This window comes from Pyxicephalus adspersus, chromosome 1 (genome assembly GCF_032062135.1).
Source record: "Pyxicephalus adspersus chromosome 1, UCB_Pads_2.0, whole genome shotgun sequence".
Taxonomy (NCBI): domain Eukaryota; kingdom Metazoa; phylum Chordata; class Amphibia; order Anura; family Pyxicephalidae; genus Pyxicephalus; species Pyxicephalus adspersus.
In genome coordinates this window covers 19,438,897-19,451,885 of record NC_092858.1, presented here as the reverse complement: position 1 = coordinate 19,451,885, position 12,989 = coordinate 19,438,897, and the positions used below count along the sequence as shown (strand labels likewise).

Below are 12,989 nucleotides of genomic sequence, written 5' to 3'. Positions count from 1 at the left end.
CCGTGGATCCGCCAGGACGGTCGTTCGGACGATGGACGACACCGACTGTACACACGGCAGATTTTCGCCCGATATCTGGCCGATGCCGATTATCGGGCGATAAAAATCTGATGCGTGTACGCAGCTTTAGGGTACACTTTAATTTGTATTATTTTGGTAAACAAGCAGTTGTTGTAACTTCATAAATGCATACCTATGAGTTGGATTTTTTATTGTTTGCTTTTAAATAAGTATTATAAGTTCCTTCAAAACTACCCTGCCCATAGGGCGACAACGCTGTTGTGCAATTTTATTGTAAAACAAATAGCATTGTCATCTTGTTAAACGAAGAGAAAGTAACAGCCCTGCTGACACAATCAGCATAATAAAACTAAGTTACGAGGAGACTCAAAAACACAATTATTTCTGCTGACAGACTGCATAATTTGTGTCATTTTTGATGTAGCTCATAGTTTCACTGTAACACATTTCAAAAGATTTAATTGCCATATTAGAAAGTATTACTAATACAATTTATACATTTTGTTTTATAGAAGCTTCACTGAAATCCTCTAAGAGCAAGGTAAGACTCTTTTTTTTTCTATATCTATCATTATCATCTCGTTCTGGTTTTGCTCTCCGGCAGAATGTGAAGCCTGTATCTGTATGTCAGCTTGCGTGTTTATCAAGAAAGCTGCAACAGTATGAGATGACTGGCTTCTTGTGATTTCTTCTAGTCATCAGGAGACAGCCAGCAAAAATAATCCCTGCTTCTTTTACAATGACACTAAGCCTCCAGAGTGCCAGGCTATCTATATACTGTTAGTGAAGTATTTTTCCAGGACCCTGACCAAGTGCATTTACTAATTCTGTAACTAATTATGTATCACTAAAAAATAAAGTGTGTGTGTATATATATGTATATATATATATATATATATATATATATATATCAGCAGAGACCCACCAAATGGTAAAACAAACACTTGGGGATGAAGCTATAGATCACTTTCACTGGTGAATCAATGCAGGAAGAGACTACTTTGAAGACGATGAAGTCATTTAATTTATTATGTAAGTGTAAAATTTTTAATAAATACATTTCAGGAAACTTTGGCCCGCAGCTTGTGGCCCTATCATGGGGCCATATGATACTTCAGCCTCTATCATAAAAAAACCTCATCACTCAGACCTGTTCCAGTCTCAGTGATACTTAATGTTTAAGGCACTTAAATTTAAATTGAAACTAAAGCCATAGGACTTACTTATATTCCACCACCATCTTCCTCTTTTCCTTTGCCCAGCAAAGATCTTTTACCATCCTAATTGGGTGGGGTGACATAATTCCCATGAAGGAGCATTGGTATGGTTTTGTTTATACCAAGTCATTTTGCACCCTAGTTGGGCACAGACATAAAATTTAAAAATAGGGACCTATTATGAGGTACAACATGTCAGTAAATCATACCTGTAGAGTATTTGTGTCCATACCCTAAAAAATAAGGTTAAAAGACTTTGAAGACTTTTGACAGGTTGGAGCTTTTTTTACCTTTTGATATAATCCTGCAACCAATTAGCTAAAGCAGCAGGACTACAGAATCATATAGCTTGCTATATACCTAATACCTTATTTACTCGACACTGTTGTTTGGCTGCCAATAAAAATAAAAAAAATGTATTTCACATTGGTCAGCTGACTTTTGAAGCTCAGAATAACCGTGGACCATACAATTTAGGATATACTAAAGACATATATACCAACTTTTTTCCACTTCTCAGACTGAAAAAATGGCTTGGACATTCCCAGAATCCACAAGAAATCTCACAGTTCTTCTCGGGTGCAGCTTCATCACCAGATGACTATCTCCAGATATATTTAACTAAAAGCAAAAAAGGATACTTGTTTTTTATTCCTATTAGATTATTGATTTATATTAGTTTTACATGTTGAGAAATGCTTGGTCCATAGCTGGAAAAGTGCCCTAGACTTATTAGTGTATTGTGTAACCCTGGTTATTGGGTTTCACTAGAAACTGCAGACATGCAAGTATAAGTTTTACACAAATTGGCCTACACCAAAGTGCTTTTTATTTCTGCAAATTGTAAAATAGCCTCAATGGTCATTAAGCACTCTCCTTATGTGTGATAAGAGGGAGTTGAAGTATATAATATTTACACTATATTTATTTAGTCACCTGACTAAATCTCTGTAGTTTTTTGCATTTTCAACAAGGACCAATATGGGAAATTCATAAGAAACTGGATAGTGTATCTCTCTTTTTCTGCATGCCCCTTATCATAGCTTGAGCAATTTCGGCAATGGAGTCAGAGAGTAAAACCTTAAACCAGCGAGAGATTTAGCAGTTTGGATTGACCCTCTATAAATTCATTCACATCATAACGTCGAGTGAGTTCTTGCATGCATTTTTTGTGCATTGCATTGGGCAACCCATTTAATGTGAAATGGTTGTCTGCACCCCTAAACACATGAAAATATATATATAAAGGTGCTACATTTTTTTTAACCACCAGTCTTTTTCAGTGTACTGCGCTGAGCATATTCATCTATGCATTAACATGTATGACGCAGAAGCTTTTCAGCTCACTATGGGTGCTTTAAATGGAATGGCAACACAATGAACAGCATGATGCAGGTGAAGCATTTGATGTTATGAAAGGACTCTTCAAATAAATAGGTCACCATAGTACAGTATTGCATGAAACACGTAGTCTACCCTGGCATTAATGAATCCTAAAGGAAAAAGAAAATGCAGCTATTGAAATAAAATTTTAGTATTGTTTGCCTGAACAGCGGTAAGCCCACGTGGACAGAACACCCAACAGATGTTAGGGTCCTAAATAAACATCCAATGAGCTGATAAGTAAGTAATTTAATGTATGCTTCTACGAGTCACAGAAATGTAGTGCACAGCTCCATTCTCCAACCTAGCTTTTTAGATGTGAAAGCACAAATGAGGTTTTGTTTCATTTTACAATAGACCACATGGTAACAGGCAAGCTGCTTTCTAAAGCCATCTCTGTGCAAGGAAATATGGTAAGCTGTGCAGATTAGATTCTCTAATGCCCTTCCAGCACTGCAGAGCTGATTACCTCTGGTGACATTGTCAAGTGGCTTAAAGAAACCAGAGCAATGGTTCTAAAAAAAAATGAAAATGAATTGAATGCCGCTGGGTAAGCTGTAGCTCAGTGGTAGATCCTATTCTCCTGGTGGCAGGTTCTTTCTTAAGTGATATTAATGCTGGGAAAAGAGGTATTAATACAGTAGCTTTGTAGCGAAATGCATCCTGGTCTTCTGATAATTAATTAGATGGTTAAAAGTATGTTTTAACTTCTTCATGGCTGTCATGTACCCTCTTACTTGAAGCAGGCAAATGGCTAAATACAGAGGAAATACATGACAAAGGATTTGTATGTAAGCTCTTTCAGTCTTTAGATTTACACAACTCTGCTTAGCAGAGCAGGGGACCATTTTTTCCTTATTGTTGCAATTATAGTTATTGACTACGCTGAGACATGCATGCAAAGTGCATACCTTACACAATTCTGTCCAGGTTTGGAGTAACTCCATGGGGGACCCCCCACTATTGCTGCAGAAAGGCATTCACAAGATACCTTATATACTCTAATATAAACTGCTCTAAAAATAAACTGAAGTACCTACTTATATTTAGAAAAGAAAACAGGAAAACTACTTGTATTGAAGTATAGACATAGGGAACAAATGCTGCTGTCACTGCTTAATTGGGTAAAAAGAAAATCACATGGGCTTAGTCTGTTTATCTTTTTCACCCTTTTTACAGGTTAATGTATTCTGTCCTTTTGAGTTGTTTATGATGGGTCACTTTTTCTTCAGTTATCTTTTGTGCATTTGTGTTAACCACCAGTAGATGGCGCTGTGTCCACATGTATAGTATGTAACAAACTCTAAGAATGTCTGCAACCTCAAGCACTTGTTGTGAACTTTACATGGGAGATAGTTCTATCCAGTAGCTTAAGTGAAAACCTAGATTCTTTTTCTAATGGTATTTTCAGATCAAAAAATATTTACTTTTATATGTTAGGTGTGCTTTCATGTGCAAATATGCTCATTATGGCAAAAGCTCCTGGGTGGGCCAACATTACTTAGCAGCTTAGTTCTGCTTTAAGTAGGTCTTGTTCTTTTCCCGACTTGTGATTGAACAGTGAAAGTAAAGCAGTAAACATATCTTTTCCTCTTAGCATGTACTTGTACATGAGCTCTGTTGAACAAGTGGCTAGAACCTTGTGCTGCTTCTTTCTCTCCCATACTCAGAGTCCATACTCTGCTGTTTATTTCAGTAGGCCGATACCAAGTGGATTATGGTATTTACACTACTTGCAAACAAACAAAACAATATACATTTATTGATGTATGAAGAATACAGAACTTCATCGATTTGTCTCTTTCATATCTGCCTGGAGTCTGGGTATTGCAGAATTGTTTATTAATTTGGTAGCCCGTTTTAGGCTTGAGTATATTCTATCAGCAAGAACTGGAATGATTTGAATCAGTTCAATATTGAACGAATGAACCTCTTGGTTTCCTTGATTTATTAGTGGTTAATATAGGTTTGCCAAGTTTTGGTCCATGAGAAACCAAAGAAATGGCGTTGTAGTTGAGGCACACAATACACATGCAAAGTGGTTGTGGTTTAAGTGTGCATGGCTCAATAGGCATGGGCAAACCTGTGGATCGAAATGTGTTATTATTCTGAAAAGTTTGATACCTTTCAAAGACTTTGCTAAAGTTGCTCATCTTTGTAGACTGACCAGGGACAGCCCTACCCAGCTGTAATTTTTGTAAACTAATCAGTATGTCTGACTGTCATGTTCTCCACAACATAGGGACAATTATTTATGTTGTTTAGTATAGAAACTTAGACATAAATACACAACCTTCATCTGCTATATAATTGCTCTGTAATGAAGTATTTGTTGTGCTTGGGCAAAACATGAGTAGTAACTAGCTATGGAGACAATTATACAGCAATCAATGAAATGGGTGAAAGGGGAAACATATCTTGGCCATATCAACTAAAGAGTGCATGCTTTAGAGCCGAATGGTTGGAGTCAGGGTAGTATAGGGAACACCTCAATTTCTCTCTCATACAAACTAAAATAATATTCTCTTGTGTCTTTATGGTTACACAGTTTGTACACGATAGGAGCAGTTGGTAACTAAGATCAATGTCATGGTACATTCTCAGCAGTTCTTGTGAATGAACTGTGGAAGTCTCCAGTTGACACAATCTCTCCATGGGTGACAAAAGTCCTTTGTTTCTGTTTTAGCTTTTGCAAAGTTCTGTAACCGTGCACCCTGATGCTATAGAGAAAACCATAGAAGATATCCTGGCTCTGAAAAAGGTTAACGTGGACACCAATCCTCAGTAAGTCTTTAAACTTTACCTCATTGGACAATGTTTTTTGTTTAATACTGTTTTGTTTTAACGTTAGTCAAATGTTGTTTGGTAGTGTGGCCATTTGTGTTACACATTCTTCTATAGGTGATACACTTTGGGACTTCCAACTGTCTTCTTGTCCAATGAGAGCACCTCACAATTAATATGCAAAGCAACACAAACAACTTGTTCATTAGGCACAATGGTTGCTTAGGACCATATCAGGAAATCCTGCAGCCTAAGGTTAATGTTGTACAAATAGGGCCCTATCTATTGATAACCATAGGACAAGAATATTATCAGGCATCGGTGTCTAAAAAAAATAATAGAAATAATCATTTCTATTGTTATAAAATAATAAAAGTAATTTCAATCCAGAACTTTATTAAAAAGTTAGTAGGATACTTGGTTCAGGAAGGTTCCTTTGGTCTTGTTAGATTTGAGGCATATGGTGACTGACAGGTGGATGTTTGCTTAAAATGTCAATTTAATATTTTTTTTTAACTTTTTTTATGTAGATTGGCAGTATCTCTTCAGGCTTGCCTTCTGCAGATTGCTGGGTACAGACATTTAACTGTGGAAGTGGAGAAGCTGCGCAGGGAGGCATATGATTCCGAGAACCCAGAGCATGAAGAAATGCTCATAAAGGTGAGAGAAATGGCGAACTATTACTTTGTTCTGTGTGGATTTTGCTGTAGTGCCATGTGATTTCTAGTTGCCCCTTTGTCTCTGCCTTTAGTACATTAAGCCCCTTTGCCAAAGATTCATGTTGTCAAAGTTGTCAAAGTTGTATGAACACATTTATAAATAGACTGTTTAGTGTTTGTATTCATCGGCAATATCTTGCCGGGTTACAACACAGCAGAGGCCAAGCAGATCATTGAAATCTTGTATTAAGCATTGGAGCGAAGCCACAACATGACACTAAGACACACATTCAAACATTTCTACATACTGTGGAAGAGCTGCTGAAAACTAGAGTGGCATAGGTATTTTTTTGTATTTTGTCCATAAAGCAAGACCAAACCTACTATACTCACCTGTCTATCACAAGGTGTTGCCATTTTCTTCCTCCTTCTCTTCCTAGTTGCAATATTTGGCCAGCTTAATTGGCCTGGAGATGATGTTCAGGCCCATAGGAGTTAATTCAGTCCCAACAAGAGCAGCTCAGCAATTTTGACAGTTCCATGGAACGATCAAGCAGGTAAGAATGCAAATTGCAGAAGGCCTGTCCCTTTCTGCAATAAAGCCCTGCTTTATCAAAAATGTTTTAAAGTGGAATTTTGGTTCCGCTTTAAAGAAAACCTGAACTAGTTGTTTTCATAATAAATCTCCCCTGTTGGTTTACCCATACTTAGCCTGGAATAGTTGTACCTTAGTAATACAACCTTTGAGGTAACTTCTGACCACTTGACAAACCAATGGATCCATAGAGCATTAACTAACAACTCCCAGAGTGGGTGGAAGGGACTTAATTTTGCCAGGAAGCCCACCAGTATCCTTCACATTGATCCTGGCTGCTGCTCCCTTCTCACAGCTTTTATGAATTGAAAGCTGTCATGGTGGAATGATTGACAACAAAATGGGTACAGAGAGTCATGCTGCAGATGTTGGATGTTGGAATTTGACTCCACTGAGGACAAATAATGTGTACGATCATGGTTCAGAAGTGCACACACAATTGGCTTTTATTTAGAAAAAGTTCAGGTGCATTTTAGATACAGTCACAATTTTAAATACAGAATATGCTTCACTGAGTTTACTTTTTCAAATACATTTTTGTTATTTTGGATTATACAATATCTTACCTAACTTTTCCTTTTTTTCTCTTTCATTCCCCTGAGGGAGCTGTCACTTCTGTCTGTAAAAAGTGATGGATGGATTTATTTAATCATTAGCTGCTTGTTATTCCTTTTTAAGGGCTGTGGATTGCAGAGGAATAAATGTTTTATTTAATGTATAAGTTCTGGATAAAAAGCTTGGCTCATTTGAAATAAAAAATGCGGTCCTTACATACTGTTCTGCGTTGCTTATCCTGCTTCCTGAGGAATCAATCTTTCTTTCTTTTTTACATTTGGGCATTTTTTATACCTGATTATCTATTTTCTATGTATTCAGCAGTGGGAGCCACCATTCTTCCATTTCTTGTAACAAGTCACATATTTACTTAAAAGTGTATGTTTAGCTTTGTATAGACCAGGAGAGTTAAAAACGTTAACAAACAATAACAGTTTTTCTTCAATTCCTTTCCTAAAAACACAAGAGCTAATAAGACAACATATCTGCAAAGTAAACAGGAGATTTTATTCCGAGATTTGTCCCTGGAACAGATGTGCCCTTCAAAAAAATTTCCCTTGCCTATTGCTCCGATGACAACACAAAAAGCTCCATTAATAAAACAAAGAATCTGACATTCTCTGAAACATTACCTGGTAGTATATTTTCAGGTCCTTATGTTTCAATGGCTGTTGATTATTCCCAACATGGAATGTTTAGAGGAATATCAGTTTCCCTGTTTTACAAATAGAGCCCAAAATGTTGGATTCCCTCACTTTAGTCTTAGTCTCAATAATCACCAGGACAAATAAAACTAGTGAATTTCCCCAGGGGGGTCACAGAGAGCAATAAAAACCTAACACTAAAACATTTGTAGCTCTAATATGCTCTTTTAATTGTATACCACGACAATTACCTTTTTAATTAACTCATTTGCTTACTTTTGGTATGTCGAATATACCACTGGGGCTGATTTACTGAGGGGCCTTTTGAATAATGAATGTGGGTAAAAATTTACTTTACTATTTTTCTCTATCCCATGCAAGGGAATATTAAAAAATATATATATCATTTTTTTCTTGCACATGAGTGGATGGCTGATGTCTACAACACATTCATTAAGCTGAGCAGTGATCTCCCCAACCACTTTTAGCTGGGCACACCACCCGGGACTTTTCAGTAACCACAATGCAGGGACCACCACACATCTACAGCTTCTTCCCACCCAGCTTTTAAAATTCTGGTGAGAATACTGCTGAGTAAATTAGGACTTGCACAGTGATGTTGTTTTGTATCTGTTCAATAAATTCAAACAAATACCTTTTGATCTTCTCAGTATTCCAGTGCTGTCCTGTGCATTCTGCAGAAAACATAATTTCTAGTAAACCTTCATAGCATACTTCTATAGACTACTGAACACTGCTTCTTAAAATATAGAGATGAGATCAGGATAATAAGTGAAATTAAAGGTAAAAAGGTAAGGTAAAACTGATGCAAGCACCACACCTTCCCACTAGTAGGATGCAATATGTTGAAGTACACTGTAGTCATTAGCTGCTTAATAATCCTTTTGAGGGCTGCAGATTGCATTGAAATAAATATTTTATTTGATGCATAAGGTCTGGGTAAGAAGCAAAGCAACATCTTATATTATGATTCATCTGTAATTTACAGCTGTGGAAATTGCTGAAACCTGGTGTTCCGTTGGATGCTCGGGTTACTAAGCAGTGGTGTGAAATTGGTTTCCAAGGAGATGACCCAAAAACAGATTTTAGAGGAATGGGCCTCCTGGGACTTTACAATTTGGTGTAAGTATATATACAACTTGTAGATAGCTTTGCAATATCTGGAGAAACTAAGAAGCAAGTGATTCTTTACTGTATATTGTTATAATGCATAATTTACTGATCTCACATTTCTAGCTGTATTCGGTTTTTGTAGCTTTTTCTACAGGGGCCCTAAATATTTTTCAAGCTTTAATTAAAACAGCAGACAGTTAAAAAGACCTTACAAGATAAATAAGTAAAATGCTGTATATATAGTTATTTTATATTGCTCCTATAACCCAAACTATCAAACTAACAATCACATTCGTTTTCTATTATTGCTATTATATTAATGCTGAATTTTATAGAGAATAATCATTAAATGTACTGTATGCGTTATTAATTTAGGCTTAGTTCACATTAGTCGTAGAAAAACATGGCTTTCACCACTTTTGTGTGCCTACTGGCAGTAACTGCTAGGCTTTATCAGGTGTTAGCTGGCAGCTACAAAATGGTGCATCTTTGTGCAAAGTGGTGCATTTTTTTTCTTAACCACCTGGGCGTTTTACTGATGTCTGGATTTCTGTACCAAAAGCGGTACACTGTTTTTCATGAAATTTTATTTTTTAAATTGTAGACCTGTAACTTACAGAAATATGTCCAAACAAGGATCTAGTAGATATTCGGAATATAATAAAGTAAACACACAATCATGTAAAAAAAAAAAAAAATAATAAAATTTAATATAAAACACAAAAATCAGCTTAAACAAGAATGCATAAATAAATAAATACTGAAAATGCAATAATTCGGTATACTGTATAGTACTATACTTTTCTAAAACACCTCCAACGTCACACACCTATAGACAAAACCACATAAATATATTTTGTAATATTTTGTATTGGATTGGATACAGGACTTTGTATTGAATCCAATACAAAATATTTGAATTTCCCGCTACGACCCCCGTCGACGGGCGTATGCAGTGAAATCATCAGGAATCACCGAGGGACGCGTACGCGAACGCAGTGTTCTAATTCTTTCCGCACTTCCATGCAAAAAGTGTTACATTTTTTCCATGGAAATTTATTTTAGATTGTAGGCTATAATTCTTAACTCACTGAAATATGTCCAAAATTTAATACATTTAATAATAAACTTTAAAAACATTAAAAAAAAATCTTTAAAAAAAAAAATAAGTGTGTAATGTAACTGTACAGTAGCTTTTATAATATATATATAATAAAATTATATATATATTATATAAAGATTTCTTTGTATTGGACTCAATACAGCTTTTTTGTATTGAATCCAATACAAAGTGATTTGAATTTCCCGCCCCGCCCGCACCGACGCATGCACCAACATCACCTGGGAAACCCCGGAGATCGTCACTGCACATGCTGGGAGAAGACTGAAGAGAGAAGACGTCTCCGGTGGAGCTGCAGGGACAAGGTAAGTGGTTTTTTTCAGTTGTAATCTGATTGTCATACAATGTTGTATGACAATCAGATTGCACTGTAAAGCTTGTTTCTATTTTTAGCTACCCTGAACCTGGTACGGGGTAAACACTTGTAGCAAGTTTTCTTACCCCGAACCAGGTTCGGGCTAACCGCCCAGGTGGTTAAGTTTAAACTAAGTTAAAAATGCTTTCTAAAGTGGTTCCAATTCAAGTCCATGGAGGTGGCAGGAGAGGCATTCCACCCTTGGACATGTACTGTAGAAAAAAATACATGGCAATGCTTTCATCACCAAAGGCTTGAAAAAAGTAGGACAAAAGACAGAATTGTTCCAATGTTAACTAATTTTTGGAAGTGTTTTAAAGAGGAACTAAACCCAATTTATACTCAACTGTTACTTTGTGTGCACCACCATTCTCTTCCTTTTTCTCTTACGCTTTCCAACCTTTTGCCATCTTAGTTGGCCTGGCCAGGATAATATAACTCTTGTGCAGGAGTGCAAGAGCTCATTCAGTCCTGGCACCACAGGGAAAACCACGATGTGACGGGTACCAACGCTAGGCACAGATTTTTACAGGAGAGCAATCAGGCAGGTAACAACACCTATTGCAAAGGAACATCACCTGTCCCTTTCTGTAATAAAACCCTGCCTGGTTGCAAAAAACCTCTTGTAAATAAAAACATAACCTTACAGTAAAACTACCTTTTCTTAAAAGCTGGAAATGATCAAAATAGAAAATACAATTTTTTAATAACTTTTTTATCTGTAGTTTACATGGGGAAAAAAGTTGTGCTCAATATGGGGTGCAGGTACGGAGTTGTAAATAGACAAAATACATTCCAAGCACTTAAAATCAAAAGGTGTTCACTTGCTCGGTCTATGTTCTTTCTAAAGCAGCCACTGCCTGTGTGGAAAAGTCTGTCCTTTGCAAGCAGCTGCAGAATGGGACTCATAACCCAGGAAGATAAAGTATTTTATGTTCTGTATTGTACTTGGTATACATGATTATTAATTGATGCATGTTTGTATTTTTTTTCTTTTTAGATACTTTGCAGAAAAAGATACCACCACAGCTCTTCAAATATTGTCTGATTCTCTTCAACCAAAGTGCAGGTGTGTGTGTATATTATTTTGTGGTATTTTTATGGCAGTGTTTTTAAAAAATACATATATATGACTTAATAAGAAAACATGTGGAGAAAAGCTATGGTATTGCTGATTTCTCCTCCTGAAAATACTAGTTTGATGCCAATCATGCAGATAAACAGAATATTGTAAGTCACTGTCTCCGAACAAGTATGAAATGTACACACAAAGGTGTGTTCCCAGTCAATGACAAGCACTGAACCTAGAGCAGTGGTCGCCAACCTTTTCGGACCCACAGACCACTAAATCCACTGGCTCCGTACCGCTGGGGGGGCACACCAGCCGGAGCTGTGGACCACCAAAATTTTCTTGCAGACCACCAGTTGGCGACCGCTGACCTAGAGACAGCCACACAAGTAGTATTTTTCAAAGGAGGTCAGCAATATTAGCATCCACATTAGTCTAAATTCTACATCCTATTAAAAATTTCTCCTTTGTTCCCCCTTGGGTTGATAGAGGGCAGAACTGTTTTTGTACAGCATAGATAATTCCCTTTCTTAATAAGTCTCTGCTAGTTACAGGTCTGTGATCTCTTCAATAATCAAATGTAATTACAAACAGAATGTAGTGAATAATAAATGTAAAGGCAGCAAGATGAGGCATCTATAGCACTGAAAAGTTATTTAAACCACACTATCAAAATGTTATTGATACCTGATTGTTTGTTCTTGGCTCTGTTGATATTATTTGACGTACAGTGAAACCTATCACTTAATAGCAGCAATATAATGCAGCTTACCAGTCCTTAGGTGAGAAGGCTGCATTAATTTTCCTTTTTTCAGGCTTCTTTTTTGTATAATGATCATGCCAGTAATACACACACTGTCCTAGGGTAACAGAGCATATTTACTGTACTGTATTTATGAAGGAGGCAAATTGTTACTCTAGAACAGGATCTCAGTACACTTCCCCCTCTGCACATCACCACAAGTATCTTGTGTGTGTGTATATAGATATAAAACAAAATATAAATAAAACAAAGAAAAGTGGACAAATACTAAAAGTTTTTTTCTGATGTGTCCGTTATGATTTTTCATCCTATGATTATGTAGCCAAATATTTAATTTATATTTTTGTTCAAACAAAATATTTTAGTTGCTTTATTATTTTCTGCTTTATATTTTTCAATTGAAGGGATGTCAGTAAAGAAGAATTCAGGTATAATTTCAGTTTTGCTTTGGTTTTTGTTCCCTGTTACTAAATCATTTCTAAGATGCATTTCATTTTTTACACTTGTGTTACTATAAAACAACCATAGTGCCATTGGTTCAAAGTCCCATTCAAATTTAAACTGTATGATCTATAGATATCACCCAAAAGATGTAACAAATTAGCAAAATTTTGGGGTGTTCCTTTCAGAAGGTGGGGTTAGACTCTTTTTCTAAGTGACAATTAACTACTCCCAAATGACAGGGTGACA

The 12,989-nt window shown here is 36.4% G+C and overlaps 1 protein-coding gene across 3 annotated transcripts in view; it reads left to right on the top strand.

Annotated features, from left to right (window-relative positions):
- The window catches only part of ELMOD1 (ELMO domain containing 1), a 62,085-nt gene that overhangs the window by 40,060 nt on the left and 9,036 nt on the right, over positions 1-12,989 (top strand). For 2 of the 3 annotated variants that reach the window (XM_072403150.1, XM_072403151.1), the window contains 6 exons: positions 534-562; positions 5,308-5,405; positions 5,936-6,065; positions 8,868-9,001; positions 11,468-11,536; positions 12,704-12,727. In XM_072403150.1, the coding sequence (XP_072259251.1) occupies positions 534-562; positions 5,308-5,405; positions 5,936-6,065; positions 8,868-9,001; positions 11,468-11,536; positions 12,704-12,727 (484 nt within the window). The remainder of the gene's footprint in view (positions 1-533; positions 563-5,307; positions 5,406-5,935; positions 6,066-8,867; positions 9,002-11,467; positions 11,537-12,703; positions 12,728-12,989) is intronic. The other variant, XM_072403152.1, reaches the window with a different exon arrangement.